Source organism: Hyposmocoma kahamanoa, unplaced genomic scaffold, assembly GCF_003589595.1.
Source record: "Hyposmocoma kahamanoa isolate Upper Pololo Valley unplaced genomic scaffold, ASM358959v1 88, whole genome shotgun sequence".
NCBI classification, from domain to species: domain Eukaryota; kingdom Metazoa; phylum Arthropoda; class Insecta; order Lepidoptera; family Cosmopterigidae; genus Hyposmocoma; species Hyposmocoma kahamanoa.
The window spans coordinates 15,078,512-15,100,506 of NW_020654466.1; the positions used below are offsets into that span (position 1 = coordinate 15,078,512).

The window sequence follows — 21,995 nt, forward strand, 5'->3', positions numbered from 1 at the left end:
TGTTCCTTTTTGGAACGGCAAGGCTGCTGGTGAAATTACAGGTACATGATATGTCAACTTACGCCTCAGGGTGACAGGCGCAGTGACAGTGTTCATCAAATCTTTGTGATTTAAAGCTCTGACTGCAACTGCTATGAACAGGAGTGTCGCTTACTACCAGGCGCACGACTCGTTCGTCCCGTCACTTGTTATATAAAAAAAATCTAATTTGATTCTTTGACAAATAGTTTGCAATTTGTAGAGTTATTGAAGATTCCACGCCAATGCCGCAGGCCCCGTGTAAAACCACCAACAGTCGAGCGAGACCTGCCATTTTATCTTATGTGAGAGGTATTACAGACAAGATCGGAAGAGTCCTCGGGCGTGTATCTATCAAGACCTATTTCAAGCCCCTGAAGAAGATTTCCCAGTTCCTGAGACCCGTGAAATGTAACATCCCATTACAGGATGCAGGAGTTTACAAGCTTGACTGTGAGTGCGGTCTCTCTTATATTGGACAAACGAAGCGAAGTATTTGTACCCGCGTCAAAGAACATATAGCTGATGTCAAACACCGTCGCGTAAACAAGTCTGCAGTCTGCGAGCATGTCATGGATAAACCTATACATCAATGAAGTTTGACAAACCCCAGGTCCTTGCAAAAGAAGTCCGTTATCTACCCAGAATGCTGCGAGAGACCATTGAAATTAAAAAAACATCCTAATTTCAACAGGGAAGATAGTTTCTCCGTACCACCAGTTTGGGATCCAGTATGTCTTCTGATGAAAAATCCCAACAAACAGACATAAGACTGCAGTACTAATTAATATGTTTTAATTGATTCTAATTTCTATTATTAATTAATAATAAATTGAACTTCATAAAAATTCATTCAATAAAATAATTTGTAAAACTTAATGTAGCGTAAATTAGAATGTTTTCTTTTCTTTTTTTCTTTGTGAAAATAAGGTATTTAATTAATAACTATTGTAACTACAGTGAAAAAAAAATAGGGTTGTTGGCATTAACATTAGACATAACTGGTTGAAGACTGTACCACCTCAGTCAACCGTGACCATGGGACCTGTAAAGGGCCCGAAACGTCGCTTTGTTTGAAAAAACAAATATACGCGATTTAAATCCAGAAAAATAGTTTCATTTCCTATGTGTAACAATCACGAAAACCTAAGAACTCGATTTCTAGAGTTATAATTAATATTCTTGAGTTATAACTAATTTCGATGACATTTCTGCAAATTAACTAAAGATTTATCATCTTGTCTACGCATTCATGGAATGCGTAGAATAAATAAGTCGTTTATTTATTAAACGTCCATGTCGTGCAAGTGTATTGTAGTGTGTAAAGTCGATATCTAGCTCAATAAACATTTCGTCACAAGAGTAGATAAGAATTGTAGTATACTTACTTTTCTCAGAACTATTTTCGGAGTTCTCATTGATCTCATCGGGGCGGCAAGGGGACCGGTGATGTGCAGACAGTCAGATGTTCGCTTCCATTAAAATACGATTGTATGATAATTTTGTAGAGAACGTCACGTACATGAATTCGCAAAACTTTTTTATCTTTGTAACCTTCTTTACTTCCGTTGTAGACCGTGTTTAATTTATTATAAGTCAATAAAGGCATTGTACTCATATCCCACTCTAGCACGTTGGTGTAACAACTGCGTTGCAAGTTCGTGGCTTCGTGCTTCTGGCTAACGTAATAGCAATTTAAATGCAGTTCAACGTCCACAATGTATAGTTAATATCATATGATTAGATAACTGACATTAAAATTCGTCTCTACATTTAGAGCTAAATCTATCTATTAAGGAAATCAAAAATTTAGTAATTGCCCTCAATGGCTGCGATAACGTGTCCCTGTTTGATTAGTTCAGTCGACGCACTTAATCTGATATCATTGTGTACTCTATCTAGTAGATAAATGTATGAATAAAAGTGTATTTTCGCGTCAAGACTCGTAAACACAACGTCCACAGACGACCGGGCGTGAGGGCGTTGATCTTTCCCTACCGATATCTTACCTACCAGTACTTTACCGGCACTACATCGCCTAATTTGAATGATACCGGTTGTTCACTAATGACTATTTCTGATTTCTGCGCAAAATGACCAAATTCTCATTATACATGTAACGTTTAATGCCTTTTGTATTTTCACAGAGCCAAACCCAAGTTTAAGTCATTAAGTTTGGTCATCTACGAACAGTTTCATCATCGGTTTATGTAAGCAAGCCGATTATGTAAACTCACTTCGAGTGCACGGTCGAACAGCCCAAGTAGGTGTCTACAATAATTACCCAAACAAAGCTATAAAATTGAACCTAATAACATACGTAATTAGCTTTATAATTAATTTTTAGAATTCTTATCTCAAATGTTTGCTTAAATTTAAAACTATCGTAAAACTGTGACTTTTTCGTGAGCACGAGAAGCGAATAATAGCATAAGAATCATATCAGTACCGGGAAGCCAGCAGATGTTTACATTGACTCAGCGATCGAAAAAAGTAAAGAAACATGGCTTAGTCATATTGGCAAGGTGATTTCTTAAAACAAATGTCCACCTATTATGTATTATTGTACTGATATGCATCTCAACATTATTAACAAACTATGATGTTTTATTTCTCGTTAAGGCAGCACGCGTCATTTTCCTGTTTATTTTTATTGTATCAGACAAATGAATCATCGTCAATAGCTTGAACTAATATATTAATTTCGTAAGCCGGGATTCCCTTACGTCATCAAATTTCCAGACATTGCATGAGGTATTCAAAAATCTTAGCGTATAAGGTAAAAATGAATGTATATATTTTTCATACTGTGTACTATTTTTCATGTAACGTAATAATAACGTGTCAATGATACAAACATTTCGCACAAAAACAAAGTGATTTTGTATTAAATACGCAATATTATATTATGCTAAGTTATAAGATATATATTCTTTGAACTTTGAGATCTTTTGTTTACTAGTTTACTTACATCTATCAGTGGGCAAGGAAAACAAAGTTTTAAAAAAATATCACGTTTAATTGCGTCGATGCAATTCGAAGGCACATACTGTTGGGTGAAGTACGCGCACTCCGTCAACGTAACGGTTCTATCACGATTCAATATTAATTGTCCATAATTATCATATTCAATGCAATCAAAGTTCATGTCCATAGAACAATCGTTTCAACTTATCACTTGAAATTAGGCGGCACTGATCAACAAATCGTAAGGCTGCAATATGGGCAGCTGATGGTGAAGGCGTGGGCGGTTTGCTCTCTCTTGGTGCACTTTCAAAAGCGCTAGATCCATAGCAGCACGGGCGTCTTCGAGTGGTGAATGTCCCGTGCTACCCCTTTGCACACATCGCCCAAGAAGTTCCGCCGAGAGAGCACGCAAAGACCGTCGCAGGGGGAAACCTCTCGCATGGGGATACAAGACACATGTGTCGACAACAGCGCTATGTAGAAATTTAAGCGCACGTAGGTCATTATCCAAAGCATGACCGATTAGGATGGTATCCGTACCAACAAATCCAAGTATGTCATTTTGTACATCTCGCAGCGTCTTAGTCGCGCGCGCCAAGTCGCGCGGCCTGATGCCCGAGAAACGAGTATTGTGATCGACGACAGGGGAACTTGGTTTCACTAGCGACCTGTATACAAGTCGGCCATCGGCGGCAATCACAGCAATACTTGCTAGTTCCAGTCCTGCCGTCGTGTAACACATCTCTGCATCGATGGCGTATACCCCGCCACGAGGCGAGCGTGCACGAACAAATCCTTCAAGAGGACCGTTCATACCGGGGCGAGTGCCGCTCCACACATGATTACGGGCCGTGGCGCATCCCCTGGAACCCACGAATGAGCTACAACAGGCATAGCGGCTATCGCTACTGACGCGACCCCAGTGATACAAACACGGCTCCTCCACCAAGTATTCACCTTCACGAGTCATTCTAAACATTTTATCACAGCGCACACACAAATGTTCGACGGCGTCTGCTTCTTCGTCACTATCAGATCGTGGAGTAGAACCCCACGAACCACGTCCACTATCACTTTGAGAACCTCCAGGCACAAACTCCGGCGCATTCACATCCCATGTCATCAACGGTGGAGGTCGGGGCCGAGGCGGTGGGTTTATGTACACCACAGCCTTCGAAGAATTCGGCTCCAATTCCAGCGGGTACCCCAAAGCCCACATACGCTTTGGTGATATTATGTGAGGGCGGAGTGCTTCCACTAGTTCTTCGGTCGAGAGCCTCTGCGGCGACGGCGACGGCGGCGAGGGCGGGGGGCGTCGTCGATCACGCGGCTTGCGCCGTCGTGCTGCGGCGCTGGTAGGGTCCTCCACGGTCGCGACGGTCTCTTGATAAAACCAATCATTCCATTGAGTATAAAAAGGCATCTTGCTTGTCGGGCTTGTATACACATAGAGTCGAGAAAGCGAGCGCGGAGCCGAAATGAGCGATACGTGCAATCGCGCGCGCGGGCGCTGTACTAATGGCGCCCTGGTGGGGCAACCCACGCTTTATACGTCACGTAGGTAGCGCGCGTTCGTTAACGGGACATGACAATCGACCGGCCTATTCTCATTTTTCTAAACAATAATAAAAGTTCTTTGTACAAAAACGTAAAGCACCCAACCCCGTGGTAGTTTGCATTCTAAGGAAGAATACAATTGAGTAGTATTTTATCCGCCAGTCCGCCACGAACAAATCACACGGGAGTGAAATTGAAACGTGTTGTTTACTCGGATCAGCTGATGCGCCGCGTGGTACTTTTGTTTATAAAACGTATAACCTACTCAGCAAATAATTGCGAGACACTGGCTATCGATTTATTCTGCTATTGTATTTATACTTGATCATCATCTAATTAATTAATTGTAGTGAATGGTAATTAACTAAGCAGTACTTATGTTTATCCATATGTATATTCCAGATATTTTATAGAGTAACTGCCGTTATCTAAGTGATCGTTAAGGTCTATTATTAGCTAATGTTTCATTATGTAATTGGCGTAGTAATTCGTTAGTTTGACAGGAACAGTAGGCGAAAGTTTGTTTTATCTCAATAATAACTGATATTTTTATGGATTGTAGTGAGCTGAGAAGGGCGAGCGGAAGTGAGGGAGGACGGCCGTTGCCCTGAGCATAGCATTCGCATAAATAAACTCTTGGATTTACAGCAACATTTGCCTTGAGAATACGTCACTTGAAGTTAACAAAGGTGCCCATGTTTGTGGTATTTAAGATTTATTCATATTAATATTATCAGGCATTGTCAATAGAGGTAGATAGTCAGAATACTGATATACCAACAATGAAAAGGACATCGGTGCTATTATTTGTAACTCATTTTGATGAAAAATACTACATGCTTTGCAGAGATAGAAACAATTGAAAAGATACGCATAATAATAATTTAAAAAAAAATTCAAATTCCGTCTTTAAGTTCACTGAAAGGGGATTTTTATATGACAGCAAATCTAACAATGTAAAATAAATGTTATTTAATTGAAAAATTCTTATATACTTACATATTTAATTCAATTTTATTTCATTATTTCTGTTTGCAATTTAATCAAATATAAGGCGATCTCCGTCTTATTTGCGATGTCTTGCAAAGTGTGTGATATTATTTTGTGTATCATCTATCTATGTAACCATTTTATGTAAACAATAGAGTATTGAATCGAATAACCTAAGTATTTTCCATAGGTCACTTATTGATGTTTGCGCGGCATTTTCTCGGTGCTCATTGTACGCTTTGTCCCATTATTTTACACAGAGATATAAAATTAATATAAAACGCAAAAAATATACCTAATTATGGTAAATTTTGACGTGATAAATCTTATTTTTTCACTACTCAAATTAAATTTCAATCAATGCTATAAACAATTTGAATTGTATGTTTTACAATCAAACGGGTTTTGTGCATTTTTGTGCCTATGTTAAGTAATTAATAAATATGAAAATACTATCTCAATCCCACGTTCAAAATGTTGAATCAACCGTTTGAATAATAATAAAGAACTATGTCGTATGAAGTAGAGAACAAAGAGTGCATCCAGCATATACGAGTGAAATACAAATTCTATGTAAGAAAAAAGTAACACCTGTTCCAAATGTTATTTGTTAAAATTAAAAAAGTTATGCACCTTTTCTTCTACGAATAGTAGAATTGTAAGTGAATTTATGTATTAGAGCATGCTATCACGCAGTGTGGGCTATCCACAACGGCACTGTGGCATCTCATGTGTGTGCGACATGTTTGTATACAGAAGTGCGTGTGGGCGCGGCTGGTCGCTGACACCGACGATAACCTTCGAATCGATGTCAGAAACGCGCATCGAGTCTGCATACGATACCGTGCTACTTCAACAGTACCAGTACACAGAAAAAAAATTCAAGAGTCAGTATGGACTGGCAGTGATAGAGCTGTTTTATTGAACATATGGAACATATCGACGTTCTTAAACTTAATTGTCGTAAGAGACATCCGACATTTTTTTTAATGCACCATTCTTTGTCACTTTTACTCCTCTATTCATATTTAGAATGTCGAAATCTCTTCAAGCATTTTAGTCTAAGAGATTACAGCTTTTTATAATAAAAAGGTTTTTTTTGTTATTGTTTACTGCTAATCCATATGTAAACATGCATTTATTAAGGGATTATTAAATATTATGGCTTATGAGTGAATAGCAAATTTACGGATTTAATTTCATTTAATATAAAAAAAAACGACCGCAAAGTTCGTTGAATTACATATATTTGCCAAGTTTTATTGGAATCGGTTACCGGAAAGCGCGCGAAACCGTATTCATCCCCTGGTTTCCCACTCTTAAAGGTGGAATATTTTCTTTAAATTGAAATGGGACGAATACTGAGGTACCCTCTTTCCAAGAAAAAAAGAATCATCAAAATCGGTTCCAAAATTGAACTGAAAAGAGTTATCGCGTAACATACATACAAAAAATAAACATATAGATGAATTGTGAACCTCCTCCTCTTTTAAGTCGGTTAATAAGATATTAAAAACCGCTTATAGGGGTTGTAGATCTCGTTTCTATATTTCTTCTTTTCAATATTTTCTTCAATACCACTCATTTACATTGAAGAAAATATTCCTCCTTTAAAGGTGGGAAACAGGGGGATGAATCCCTTTTCGCGCACTTTCCGGTAATCGATTTCAATAAAACTTGGAAAATAGATGTAATTCTACGAACTTTTGAGGTCGGTTTTTTTAGTAGCCGGTACTGAGATTATTTAGTTTCAGTTTTATTTTTATTTAGTTTAGTTTTATTGTTAAAAAAATCAGCGTTACTGACATTTTTCAAAGAAAAAAACTTTATTGTCCAATATTTCGAAAGTGACCAAAATGCAAATGCGTTAGTTATGACAAAGAGGGTAGAATTGACTTGTAACGACTTTAAGAATTTCGTGATTATGTCCACAGGAAATATTGGAAAAATAATAAAGTACTCTTGTACAAAAACCTGTAAGTATTATTAATGTTATACTACTTTAGTCTTTTTCACAAAATAATCTCAAACTAGTTTTTTTTATAATATCAAGTGACGAGACGAACACGTCGTGCGCCTGTTTAAGCGACACGCCTGTTCATATCAGTTGCAATGCCACTCAGAGCTTCAAATTGCAAAGATCTGAGGGACACTACCACTGCGCCCGTCACCCTGAGACAAAGGTTGACAAGTCCCATGTGCCTCTAATTTCACCAGCACTCTTACCCTTCAAAACTGGAACGCAGTAATGCTAACATTACTGTTTGGCGGCAGAAACAGGTCAGGTGGCAGTACTTCCCTGGACGAACTCTTTCACAAGGAGCTCTACTGCTACTAGTATAATTATATATTGTTCATATATGATTACTATACTATAACATGAATTGGGTAAATTTTAAATCCCTCATTATATTCTATATGCATTTCATGGGGTTGCACCACTTTTGCGCTGATAGCCTCATTTTATATTTGACGACCGCGTTGACTGTTTACACCGTGGGCGCCGGAAGAGTTCCCGGTTCTATTTTCAGTAGGACTGATTTGGGAAATGAACTTGGGCGTCCTGGGTAGTGCCCCTGACTGGATTCCGTCGCTCTGATACTTATTAGTACAGGGAATTCCCTAGTTTGACAACAATAAATTAAAACGTTGTTTCGCACAACATTATTACATTCCTCATTGAATGAAATCGGATGAATTAATGAATATCATTACGCCGAATCATATATCAATATTCATAGAATGGATCTAAATTATTTCCATTGACTTTTTGTAGAACATGTTTGAGTGGGTCTTTACCATGTCGGTCTATAATATAACATTGGCAGTTACGCAAATTTACATATAGCGAATAGGATACAATACCAAACGCTATATATACATTCCGACGATAAAGTGACTCAACCAAAAATTTTGTTGTCTAGACAGTCGTGAACTCCTTGCTTTTTATTTTATTTTATTTGAAAAGGTACAGCAACAGATTACAGATCAGAATATACATTAACAAAACTATTATACATGAATGAATATAAACCTGCAATCCAATTATAGCTATACATAACACTTTACTAAAATCAGTAGACAATTGATACCTAGAAGAAATTATTTAAATATGCTTAACAAATAAAAAAAGAGAATAAAAGATATTAAAAAAAAATTCTTACGTAAAGAAATTAAGGTGATGAATTCGAATGTAGGAGTCTTCTAAAACTGTTATAACTACCATTATACAGACCATGATCAGAACAGATATCATTGTAATATCTACACATTCTGGATATCGGTCTATTACTCGAGACATTGTTCTGTTATGTTATTTTTCAATGTTCTTGCTATGTTTTTATTCTAGTATGACTTTTGATGAGATTGTGATTGTCAGTGAATGTGTGTTGAATTATACTTTTAATCGACTTCAAAAAAAGGAGGAGGTTATTTACGCGATAACTCCGGCGGCATTTGTGTACCGATTTGATCGGTAGTAGTCCCATTTAAATTTGAAGAAAATATTCCATCTCTAAGGCTGTCAAACTAGGAGAAGAATCCGATTTCGCACACTTTCCGGTAACCGATTTCAATAAAACGTGTCAAATAGATGTAATTCCGGGAACTTTTGAGGTCGGTTTTTATAGTACTCTGTACTGAGATTATGCTATTACGTGTCTCTCATATTTGTGCTCATTTCGTCGCCTTTTTCTCTCCATTCTGATACAGTCTACATCGTCCACTTCATAGATGTTTCACTAAACACCGCGTTAGTAGCAAATTTGATCATAGCAAGTATAGATTCCCCAATTCATTATATGAAAAACGGTATTTACAAAAAATCATTTCTTCATACTTTGCTTTCCAAACACAATACACTTTTTTTATTCATGTGTGTTTGTAAATGTATATAGTAGTAATTGTCACCACATCGACGATATGAAGATCGACTCGCAAATAAAAGATTACGCCCACTTCTCATATGCCAGTTAAAATCGCGGTCAGTAGGCCACGGCAGAGTAACCGGAACTTAAGTTCGTTTTCAGTAGGGACCTTGACAGGTAAAAAATGATGTAGATACGTGATCGTAGAGACAATAAATTCTACATAATAATATAGTTTTTGCGACAATTTCTATTGTGTGACACGAAAATAACCCCCGCTCTAAAAGAGTAACACCGGCAAGGCACGAGGCTGTCCAAGTTTATTCAAACAAAGATAATATATTATATGTTATTTTTACGGTTCGCCTAACATTGCGTGATAGTTTCAATTACAAAGCTAGGTAATAGATCTTGGTATACGAGAAAGAAAGTGATAAGATATATTATGTCGTTCCGTAATACGCGACAGAATTCTCGTAACGTACGTTAATATTCACTCATATAGTTCCTCTGAACCTGAACAAATTAAACTACGGGTGCATGTGGTACAATAATTATTCCATGACTTTTTACAAAAAGACATTTTTTAGTAACCAAAAAGATATTTTTAAGCTTTTGTGGTAATATCTGACACTTTAGATCTGCATTTCGTAGAAGGTAGAAGATCTGCGAAGCAGTAATGTCATCATTACTGTGTTCCGGTTTTGAAGGGTAAGAATGCTGGTGAAATTACAGGCACATGGGACTTGTCAAACTACGTCTCAGAGTGACGGGCGCAGTGGCAGTACCCCCCAGATCTTTGCGATTTAAAGCTCGTGCGTGGCACTGCAACTGTTATGGACAGGCGTGTAGCTTACCATCAGGGGTACGACTTGTTCGTCCCGTCATTTGATATCATAAAAAAATGTGGAGTGCGCATTATAAAAGTGAAGGAGACATATTTTGCTTTCCTATCAAAATGGAACAGTTATGTGCAATCAAAACATACATTATGCAAGAAACAATAATGATATACGGTAGGAACGAGGACAATAACGAAAAGGTATAATAAAAACCAAGATTGGTGAAAACAAAAGGGAAACTGGCCGAAGACGACAGCGCAGGCGTCACATTGGTGCGCAACAAGTCTGTTTCGGTGAAAGTTGTACATCATCGGCTGCACTGACCACCGTCACGACGGAGCCCAAAGTGGGTCAAGGAGCTCATGTTACCACAGTGACTAAGCTTTATGCTTGAATCAACCAACGCTATGGATAAAACTCAATACTCAGCGATTATACGATTAATCAGCACTGAGAAATTTGAACCCATTAAAGAAAATTCTTTGAAAGCAAAATTATTCACGCTGATACGTTCGTTTTAATGAGTTGATTGTCTACAGAGATGGGCAAGCGCCCGGGTTTAAATCGGGCGAAAACGTCCAAAATTGAGGGCAAAAACTATTTACAGCTAAATAAGTATTGTAAAACGAGTTTTGTTCAAATTGAATGATACTATTACAAAAGTTCATTGCTTTCTTTCTGATCTAGACGATTCGGTTTGCCTTTTTACTCAATCTATTCGCTTGAAAATCGCATTGAAATAAATCGATAGGAAATATAGTTAAATCTCGAGTTCTTAGGTTTTCGCGATTGTTACACATAGGAAATGAAACTATTTTCCCGGATTTAAATCGCGTATATTTGTTTTTTCAAACAAACCGACGTTTCGGGCTCTTTACTGAGTAGAGTCAACCGTGACCATTGGACCTGTAAAGGGCCCGAAACGTCAGTTTGTTTGAAAAAACAAATATACGCGATTTAAATCCGGAAAAATAGTTTCATTTCCTATATAGTTAAATCGTATAAACTAGAATTTTAATAGTGAGCATCTACAGTATTGTGAGGAGTTGCCTCTATTTCGTGTATTTTTTTTTTATATCCAAATTTGTAATAAGTATGGAATTATGCCAAATTCCGCATTCGCCGTTTCTGCTCACGTTTTTGGGCAAAAATGGATTAAAACCGTTGGGTAAATACCCGGTTAAAACTCGGGATCTCTAATTGTCTATAATCAAGCTAATTTAAATATAATTTCCCTGCAACTGTTGTGTAACGAAAAACCTTTCAAAGTTTCTCTCAAAGTCATCTAAAATGCGACCTAGAATTCAAATAAGCCACAAAACAGTCGTGAAAGGTTTAAAATGTGTAGCTGTGTTGACAAAATCGCTAAGTTAGGAGGCCTGACGAGGTAACGGTCTTTTGACGATACAAAACAAGTCCGTAATAAACCGGAAAAATAACGTTTTCGGGGCACGTCTGCAGAACATCGTGGTCTACACGCACGAATACTACCTGATACCAGACTCGAATTATAATATCTTGAGCAGCTTCTTTGTTAGTACACAAGAGTCCTCTACAGGAATAGAAGTAATTGCAAGAACTACTACATAATAGAAATAAAAACCGACGGTATTAATAGATGACAAACTAAAGTACCATTATTATTAGTACTCTGAAAAGTACACTCAAAAATAGAAAATACGTTACAGCAGATATTGTTTCAATTCCCTAATCAGGTCATCGTCTGCACAGTTATCACTATTATCGTGCAATGATTTGCACAACATCAATAACAATAATTATTGCAAAATAAATATTGAAAAAGATAAAGAGTTGTGCCTAGCACTCAAACTAGGATTTCCTGTTCTATGTCCGTCATACTAAGGCGAAGTCAAAGTTCGTTTTATTAACATTTATAAAACGAATATTGATTACGAGTAAACAAAAATATTAAGCTAAGCAAGTTTTTCGTATTTACAAAACAAACTTGCCTGAGTTTAAGCAAAAAAATACGATATTAACACAAAGTTAATTTCTTGCTTAATCTTGGCAAAGTTTGTTTTGAAAATACGTAAAACTTGCTCAGCTCGCCACTTTCGCTTAGTTTAAGTCTAAGTTCGTTTTATAAATCTCAGCCTTATTGCCTTAAAATAACAATAAAAAGTGTATACATATACTGCTAGGCCGAAAGGCGCTATCTCTGAGATACGCCCTTTTAGTGTTTTTTATACCATTCAATAGCAATAATAATTTCGCATCGAATGGTATAATAGAAATAGCGCTAACTTAAAACATTTAAAAAACCACTAAGAAGCATATTATACCGCAATTTTTCCTTATATTACTAATAGATTTGGCGGCTTTCTTTATAATCAAAAACAGCAGTATCTCACAAAATAGGTGTAACGGTACAATTTATGGATAATTTAGGTATGTCAATAAATCTATTAGTCAAGAATATGTATAAATAAGTTTTAACATCTTCAAAAAGATTTATTTTTGAAGATGCGGAAATACAATTTACAAAAAGTCGATATTCTCAAATCTTACTCCGATTGAGATAGCGCTTTTGGGCGAATCAGGGCAGTATAGAAGTCTACTAGTGATACAAGTTTTGTTTTTAAACCAAAATACAATGGCTAGTTCTGCTGTGAAATGATTTCAAAGGTTATATTTGTTTGTTCCGATTTAAAAGTTGTACGAAATACATTTACAAGTGCCGTGTAAAGTCATGGCATTCGGGGGCATTTCATAACCAGTCCTGATGACACACGTAACATTTGTGCCGATTACGTCAGAAACTCGACTGACAGGAAAGACCACAATTTACAGGACCTAAGTTTGAAATAAAGGAAAGCAATTTTTCATTAATCCTTTTACGCTTCAATAAAACGCTAATCATTATACGGACTGACATTATATGCACTAATATCGTAGTCATAAATGTATGTAGCAAAATTAATCACCTCACTTTCACTCTTATACAAATGAGTTTATGATTCATCGTTTTTCGTTACTAATGCTAATATTACTTAGTTTCTTTATGTCAATTAGTTTCACGTTAATGAACACACTTATCATTATTGTCCTATTTGCAGCACACTGATTACTTGTACCGTCTCGTTTCCTACTTTGACCGCTTATCAACGTGATACTACGCAGCAGAAGATTCCGACTTAATTTGGCCTACTTCACTTACTTCTTCATAGTTAATCATGAAAGAGATTTTTTGTTTTATGAATTAAATGATAGACGTCAATTGATTAATTAATTTTGTACACTTTGTTTCGGATATTTGTGTTGGCTTTGTAGTCAATACCGACTTATACAACAACAACCTCGCAGAACTATATTACAAACACCATAATCACAATTATTCCATGACTTTTTACAAAAAGACTTTTTAAGTTTTTGTTGTAATATCTGACACTATTTACATCTGTATTGGAACAGCTAATCACGACAGTCGTTCAACGATAAAAAATCGTCCACGACAGATAGTCGTGATATGGGAATAGGCTAGACACGACAGTCGTCCAACGATAATAAAACGTGACGCCATAGTGGGATCGCGCCCTAACGGGCCCAGTTGCAATGTCCCTTAAAGTTGTTACACACGGCGACTTTTAGCAGCGACGCAAACGCGCGATTGCATCGCTAGACTTGCGATTTATAGGCGATTGCATCGATGCAAACGCGCCACTGCATCGATACAAACGAGCGATTGCATCGCTACATTTCAGATTCATAACGCGCGATTGCATCGACGTTTGTATTGATGCAGACGCGCTTGCATCGCTTTTGTAAAATCATGCACCTGTGTAAAGGTAGACGATTTATAATAATATTAATAACACATACACTCAACATAGCTCCGCACTAGCGAAATCCTGTGTCATGGGTGCCATAGACACACACATAGACAACCACAAATTACACCCCAAACTCATGAGAGAACTAAATGTAGGCCATACAAATATTTCTTCCGGTCCGGGAAAAGAACCTTTTTGGGACCGTTCGGCCACGGAGGTAGTTTTACGATTAGCGGCTGCATCGCTACTGCAGCGCGTTTGCATCGCTGCTAAAACTCGCCGTGTCGCTCCGTAACCGCTCTAAGATCTTTACGATTTAAAGCTCTGAGTGGCACGTTGCAGTGCCACTCAGAGCTTTAAATCGTGTTATGGACAGGAGTGTCGCCTTCCACCAGGCGCACGGCTTGTTCGTCTCGTCACTTGGTACAATAAAAAAAGTCATTGAACAAAGGTTGTTAACGATGTTTGTAATATAGTTCTGCGCGGTTGTTGGTGTTTTACAAATAACCCTGTATATAAACGCTATATTCTATTTTTTTACAAAAAACCGCAGACTTAGCCTCTTTATTTTATTAATAACAATGACAATACGTTCGACGAGTTAGGAAGTTTGATTTGTCCGTCTAAGCGGGTATGGAATCCCCGAAGGCCCGATGCCGAAATTTCCGCCAAACCCCTTTGGGTTTGTCGTGTGTCTTTACACTTCTTATGAGCAAAAATTCCCTTTCGTTATTAAACATTTTATAGCTCTTTTTTGGGTAGTCTACTTGTACTACTTCATTTATCAGTATTTACATCTTTTTATCTAGTTTTTTTTGTTTATATAGAGGTTAATTGACAGGTAAAGATCTTTAATCCTTTAATCTGAGTGTTTGTTTTCATTTTTATCTCTTGAAAACAATACAATGACTCAATAAGCAGTCTTTGATAGTGTTACCAGAATCACTGTCTGTAAAAATCGGGAAGCGCGGATTTAGCATTGTATTTTGGTTTTATTATTTTTTTGGTCTACCAGGTTTATTTTATGAAATATGTCAAGTCAAGCAAATACTAATGAATATTCACAATAATAACTCGAACATTATAAGTACAATAATATCATTTTTAACTGTAATTTGTGAAAACTCTTAATAATAATTTGAGTCAATTTAAAAGCCCACGTACCACATCTTTTACCTCTCAGCACGGTATTTGTTTGACGATCTCGGTGGCCCAACTGTTTGCAGTGTGGGCGTTAAATGTGGAGGTGCCGAGTTCGATTCCCGGTGAACCAATTTGGGGAAACTTTCTACATTGGTTCTGTTCTGGTTAGTGCCCCAGAGTGAATTCCGTTTCACTATAAATCATAGTACACGGGATTCCCTAGTTTGAGACCAGGTAATTTGTGTGGTTGTTTGGCACATTATTATTCTTACTATTATTTAGATAAATCGGAGCTAGCAAAACTATTGATAAATGAGAAATGTAAGGTCATTGATTTTGAACCAGATACGCAAGTCTGACGCTAACCGAAGTCCTCTTATCGGCCGGTCAACGACTTTGAGAGGAGAGGTGATCTCACTACATGTAAATTGTGGAGTGTTAATACGGTACAGTACAATGCCACCAAGACACTAGAAATTCCAACGTACATGTGAAATGGTTATTATTAATTAGTTTTACATCAATAAAAAGTGTTGAAATCTAGGGAAAGGTACCGCAACTTGTAAGTCGGCAGATATAAAAAGGCCAGTAGTTATCCACATTTTTCATCAAGCTTCAAGAGTACGTAGAACGAGCGTGTTGGCTAACGGTGATCCAACAGGTTTTATCTCGATCATCCAACTTGCTCGATATGGCTTATACTTAACTATAGTTTTCCTTTGAATATAAACATTGAAACAATTCAAAAAAGTCTAAACAGCCACACTGTTCTTCCAATATAGCATCCAAATAAAAAGAGCAAAGAAGACATCTTGACTGTTCTTTTCAAGGGAATCTGACTACCGAATGAACAATAGATTAAACTTAAAAATCAAAAAACTAAAGACAAGTACCACAAAAAGTTTTGTGACCGTAATAATAGAAATACTAGAACATACAACGATTTCTTTTAAATATTAATTGGACCGTGTAACTTATAGCCGTAACTTCTAATTGCTAAATCGTTATAATACAATAAAAGCGTCTTATTTTCGAATTAAAAGAACCCAAGGAAATTGTCTCATACAAAGAAATGTAGACCAAACCGCATATAATCTCCAAAAACCACGATAAGTAAATAACAATAAAGTTCGAGGTTCATCGACTGACGTTTTAATTACAAGACCTTCAGCCTTTTACATGAATGAGTGATTGCTACATTCGTACGCGCACATAGGCCGCACTACTCAGTGTTTCCGTTTAGAAACCGTTTCTGCTGTTAGGCAATAAGTTACCGCCCAGTTGTTTTTATGTATGTAATATGTACAAGCTTCGCCAAATTCTAAGCGGTTAAGGTAAATCCAACGTTTTCCCCGTTGTCGGAGGAAAACGAACATTCAAAGACGACAACAACTGCACATTGACGTCACGTTCATAATATTATCATCTCGATGTCATACAACACAGCGTTGGTACAATACACTCGACGCAAGCTCTCAGAGATATGACACGCAATTATTAAAAGACGCAATTTGTTCATGAGATCGGCCTTAAATGACGTGCTTCATTAACTTATCTATATTTAACGCTTTAGAGAATTTTAGTAACATTGTAAATATAATTCTGGCACCGGTACCTTATACACGGAAAATGTCTTACGTGAGCTCTTTTTGTTTCTTATGATGCCAAATGACGGGACGAACAAGTCGTACTGGTGGTAAGGGACACGCTTGCAAATAACAGTTGCAGTGCCCAGAGCTTCACAGAGATGAGGGGCACTGCCACTAACCCCGTCACCTTGAGACATACGTTGACAAGTCTCATGTGGCTGTAATTTCACCAGCACCTAAAGGTCCTTCTAAACTGGAACGCAGTTAAGCTCACATTACTGTTTGCCGGCAGAAATAGGTAAAATGGCAGTACTTCCTCAGACGAACTCTTTCACAAGGAGCTCTACTGCTCTATGAGATATGGCATGTTATATTGGATGACACGTTTCATTAAAATTTGAACTATTCTCACATTGAAGCATAAGACAATCTGAATAACGTCGTAAAAGAAATTAGAACATCTGTACCTTTTGTATGCTTTTGCATGTATTACCTTTCTCGTACAATATACTGTTAAACAAATACCAGTTAACTTCGTGGCGCCTGCGGCCTGTTAGTGGTGGTGACGTGAGCGGAAATAACGGGTCAGACCAACCTTTTGTTTTAGGATCTATATTGGCTGTGACCTGTACTATACCATTATTCACTTTCATACTGTTATGCACGTAACTGTATATGTTGCGAAACTGTTAATGCTCACCAGCTCATAAAGTGTTAAGGTTATTTCCGATCTCATATCCAATTACAATATGAACGCCTATTACGTTTTAACATCGCGAATATTCGCATAGGTATTTATTTCCCTATTCCAATGTGTTTAGGAAACTTGCAAACAAACGACCTGTGCGTCATATTCCGTTTCAATAAACATATAACCTGTTTGTGCCTGTATTATTGAACACGTAGTTCGAATACTTGCCATTTGGTTGTACTAAAGCTGTATTGTTTTCAGTTGAATTGGGATTGAGGTCACATAATATTTTACAACTTGGTTATGACTTAGTTACACTAAATCGTAGTTTGTCGAGTTAATTAACTCTATATGAAACATGTGTATGTAGTGTACCTGATGTTATACAGTGTTTGCACAACTGTACCTAAATAATCGTGTTACATTTAACACAAAAACGGAAATAACGGCTCCTAAAATGCAAAACAAACGTAAAGAATCAACAAAACAGTGAACGGACGAAGGTCGAAAGATTTTTTTGCAAAAACTTTAGTTTTTCACTCGATTCCAATGACATTGAAATGTAAAACATCTATTGAATAGTTAGTGAAGGTTTTATCTAGAAAAAAGTTTGGTAACCCGTAATTATACAGCGCGCTTTGTATTACTTAACCCAAGTGAAATAATTCTACGCAAACTATGAAGTTTAAAAAGATCTATTTTCTACGGATATAATCAACTTTACTCGCCTCTATGGATATACAAGCTTCGTTTAGAAATAGACAAATATAAAATAATATTTTTTTCTTAAAGTAACCATCACCATTGTGTTAATGGAAGCATACAACGAGTTATCACAGTTTAGTATTAACATGAACATTGTTAGTCGACTGTCATGTGCATTTTCGATGGTCCATGCGGTCGGGTTGCCCAGCAGAAATAATAGTACTGTAAATATTTAAAGATAGTAAAAGAAAAAGAAATAAGTTGTATGACTGAGTAATTTTCAGGTTAGTTTTCTCTACCTAATTTCGGTGCCAATTTTGATTATTGTAGAATATTATCATGAAGTATTATTTAATATTCGAGTGTAGCGATCTGAAATAATATTTAATATTTCACGATAATTTACTCGAATACTTAAATAATAAAAAATGACAAAACTAACCCGAAAGTTATTGTTTTACAACTATTAAAATTAAACAGGAACTAAAAGGATTTACGTAAATACCGCTTGTATGCTTATATTTCCAAATAGATACATTTTATTTTATTATTGCAACGTAGTATATTAAAACTTAAATGCAACGTGATTATTGATATAATCAATTAAATTTAATTATCTTTTGAAATAAATGTTAAATGATCTGAGAAATATACCCAATGGTATCACGACATCCAAGGTTAGCAAACAGATAAAATTACAAAATAAATTGTAATTGCATAAAAGCATATTAATCTAAAAAGAGATAAGAATGGAGAAATACTATGAAACGCGTTTACAATTCGTAGTAAAGATATCGCATCAATAAAATGACGATTGTAAATAAAAATAATTTGACATTTCAATAATACATATACATACATTTGAATTTAAAATTTAAACTAAATAAAACGAAGGCGTGGCATGCCGCGTCACATTGCGTCGTCAGTTGTTTATAACGTGTATCTGATCTATAGAACTACTTACTATAAATTTGTTTTGAGTCACCACGCGTCATATTTCGTGGAGTTAGTATATGAAAAAATTTTGCTGTAAAATAGCACGTGATTGGTTTCCGGAAAGGGTCTACAACGCTTTTTTATTATTATATATATTCATTGACCTGATTCTATAACATTACTATTGTTATTTTATCTTTAAAATTAAAATAACCCCGTTACGAGTTCAGCTTGTTTATAATTCCGCTAGCATTCTCTATAACAGCTCTACAATTTTTCTGTATCAACAGCGAGATCACTTCTTCGTCGATATCTTGAAAATATCGCACTGTTATTAAAATAGTGTTGTAACTCAAAATACTTGAAATTCAAGATTATACCATTTCTGAACGTAAAATTTGTTTATCTACACGTCAATAAAATTGTCATTAGAATATTGTAAGAAACCATGAAAATATATCTACTTAGCCCAAAATGAGACAAATGTTTTGTGAGCTAGTTCTGGATAAAACAGTCCTTACTAAAAAATATGAAATTATTTTTTACTTTTATTTTCGAAATATACTTCTAATTGGAAAATAGGAGTTGTTTAGATGTGTAATAAATTTTAACCTATACATAAATTATAATAATCTTTCACGGGAGCTGATTAATTAGTTTTTCAGCTATTCTGAATAAATTCACTTTTTGAGTTAGTACACTATTTGTATTAGCAGTGCTATATATGTGGCACTGTTAATACAATAGTGTATTAATGCAAAAAGTGTATTTTTTCAGAATCGATGAAACATAATTACTCACTTCCCGTAAAGATTTTTGAAATTTATATTGGTTTTTTATAGGCGTCTAAACAATTTCCTATTTGCCAAATATACTTAAAAATCAAGGGGTAAAAATAATTTCATATTTTTGAGTAAGGACTGTCTTCTTCAGAACCAGCTAATAAAAAGTTTTCACTCATTTCGAGTTAAGTAGATGCCTTTTTGTCGTGCGATATCTAAGTATGTACGTACTCGTTTGTTTTGGGGTATTTTGGGCCATAAAACAATGTCAATTTACAGTAATTAGCAACAGTGCAAATTGTAAATGGTCAAAAATCGTCCAAAGGCAAAAAAGTGATTGGGACAAAAATGTCGATCTAGTTCTTTTAATTCTTAATTGGCTAGTTAAAACCTATTCAACGCAACAACAACGTAAATAATTGAAATAGGTACCTAAACGCCAAATTGTGAGACCTTCCGCACAAAGGGTGACGCTATTTGACAAAGACCTCGACGCTCTTTTCCTGGTTCTTGTGTATTTTAATGCCCTTGAATACAGCGATTCAATACTACTTTTCGCTTTATTATTATTAACAATCAAATATAAACACCAGATTCGAAATTCTCTATTTAATAAAACTATCTAAATATTAATTATGACTAACCCTATATAACACGTAGGTAAGTAGAAAAAAATAAGCAATTGACCTATAAAGACGACATCGAATCGATAAAGGTGTACCCTAGATATTAAATAGGGTCACATAGCTCAACTAGATTCAATACCAACAAGGTACGTGAAATGTAAGAGATGAGTAACAAGTCATTAGCCATAGCAGTGGCGCCATCTTGTCGACGAGGTTAGTACTCGCAGAAGAGTGCATTTGATTGAAATAACGAGAGGACGTACTAGATGGCAGGATAACGTGAATAAAATATTTCTCACAATACGAAACTAGTACTACTACTAAAGTAGGTAAGTGGAAAACATAACAGAGAAAGCAAATAAAGAGCTGGACAAAATTTAAGCACCTAGTTACGCTAACGGTTTTGCGTTATAAAACTAGTGAACAAAAAATTAACTTGAAATTGATAGTAACAATACAGAAATTATGAATATCGAATCAAACATATGTATGTAAGTAGATATTATCACTCTGCAGCTCTGTGCAAAATTTCATATTTACTACTACAGACCACGTGGCGTGCGGCGCGTACGCAATTGTAGCACGTGGTTATGACTAACTTTGCCCCCAGTCAACCAGAAATGCTGATATAATTAATACATTTCTTCCGCTGCGTTTTCATAGGTACACAATAGCTAATTTGATCATTATGGCGTAAGGTACAATGTTGAACAACACCTACATATTAAGATGAAGCCCATGCATACTACTCATAGAATATTTATAACACAACACCTTATCACTGTTTTTTAACATGCAAATTTATATGTTTTTACGGAATAATAAAAAATGAGACAATCAACTGTACCGTATTGTACAAAAATTGTAATCTAATTCCCACGTTTTTAGGGTTCTTTGATGCTTGTAAGTAATTTTTGCATGCATCATTCCATATTGTATATTTTCGAAAACTTACAATACAATAAGTGCAATCAGTATACTAGCAAAACAATTATAAAGTAACAAGTGAAATAATCCGACCATATAAACATTAAAGCGCTTGTAATCATATCGTTATCAGTACCATTTTCGTAATTTTGCACTGCTGCATAATATACGGCACAATGCCCTTGCAGCATTCTTTAAAATAAGTTGCATTTATAAAATATACTATGAAGTTTTACTACCATTGCAGGTTGACGATAAGAGAACAGCAGGCCAATCAAGTTCGGATCTTAAATCTTAAATGGACTGGACAGGAAGAGCTCAAAACGTAGGTTTGTATTAAAAAAAGCAAATGTATGCGATTTTAGATCAGAAAAAATAATTGCATTTCTTGCAGACTAAAATATATACGTTGTAGTTGGCCGATGATGGCTTTGACTGCGTCACTGAAGAAATGGGCAAGTTGTAGGACTAGCGCGACAGGGCGCCATTTTTTTTTCATTTTTATAGTGGACATGTAAGAAACAAACAAAAGGGTGTTTTGTGTAGTTTCTAAAGCATTAGTTTC

At 36.0% G+C, this 21,995-nt stretch overlaps 1 protein-coding gene across 2 annotated transcripts in view; it reads right to left on the bottom strand.

The window, feature by feature from the left end:
- Positions 1 to 21,995, bottom strand: part of LOC113235621 (transducin beta-like protein 2) — an 82,820-nt gene that overhangs the window by 34,933 nt on the left and 25,892 nt on the right. The window contains exon 3 of one of the 2 annotated variants that reach the window (XM_026471395.1): positions 2,962 to 4,368. The exons of the other annotated variant lie outside the window; for it this stretch is intronic. Coding sequence (XP_026327180.1) covers positions 3,203 to 4,368 — 1,166 coding nt within the window. The 3' untranslated portion in view covers positions 2,962 to 3,202. Of the gene's footprint in view, positions 1 to 2,961; positions 4,369 to 21,995 lie in introns of those variants that run through there. 2 annotated transcript variants of the gene reach the window in all.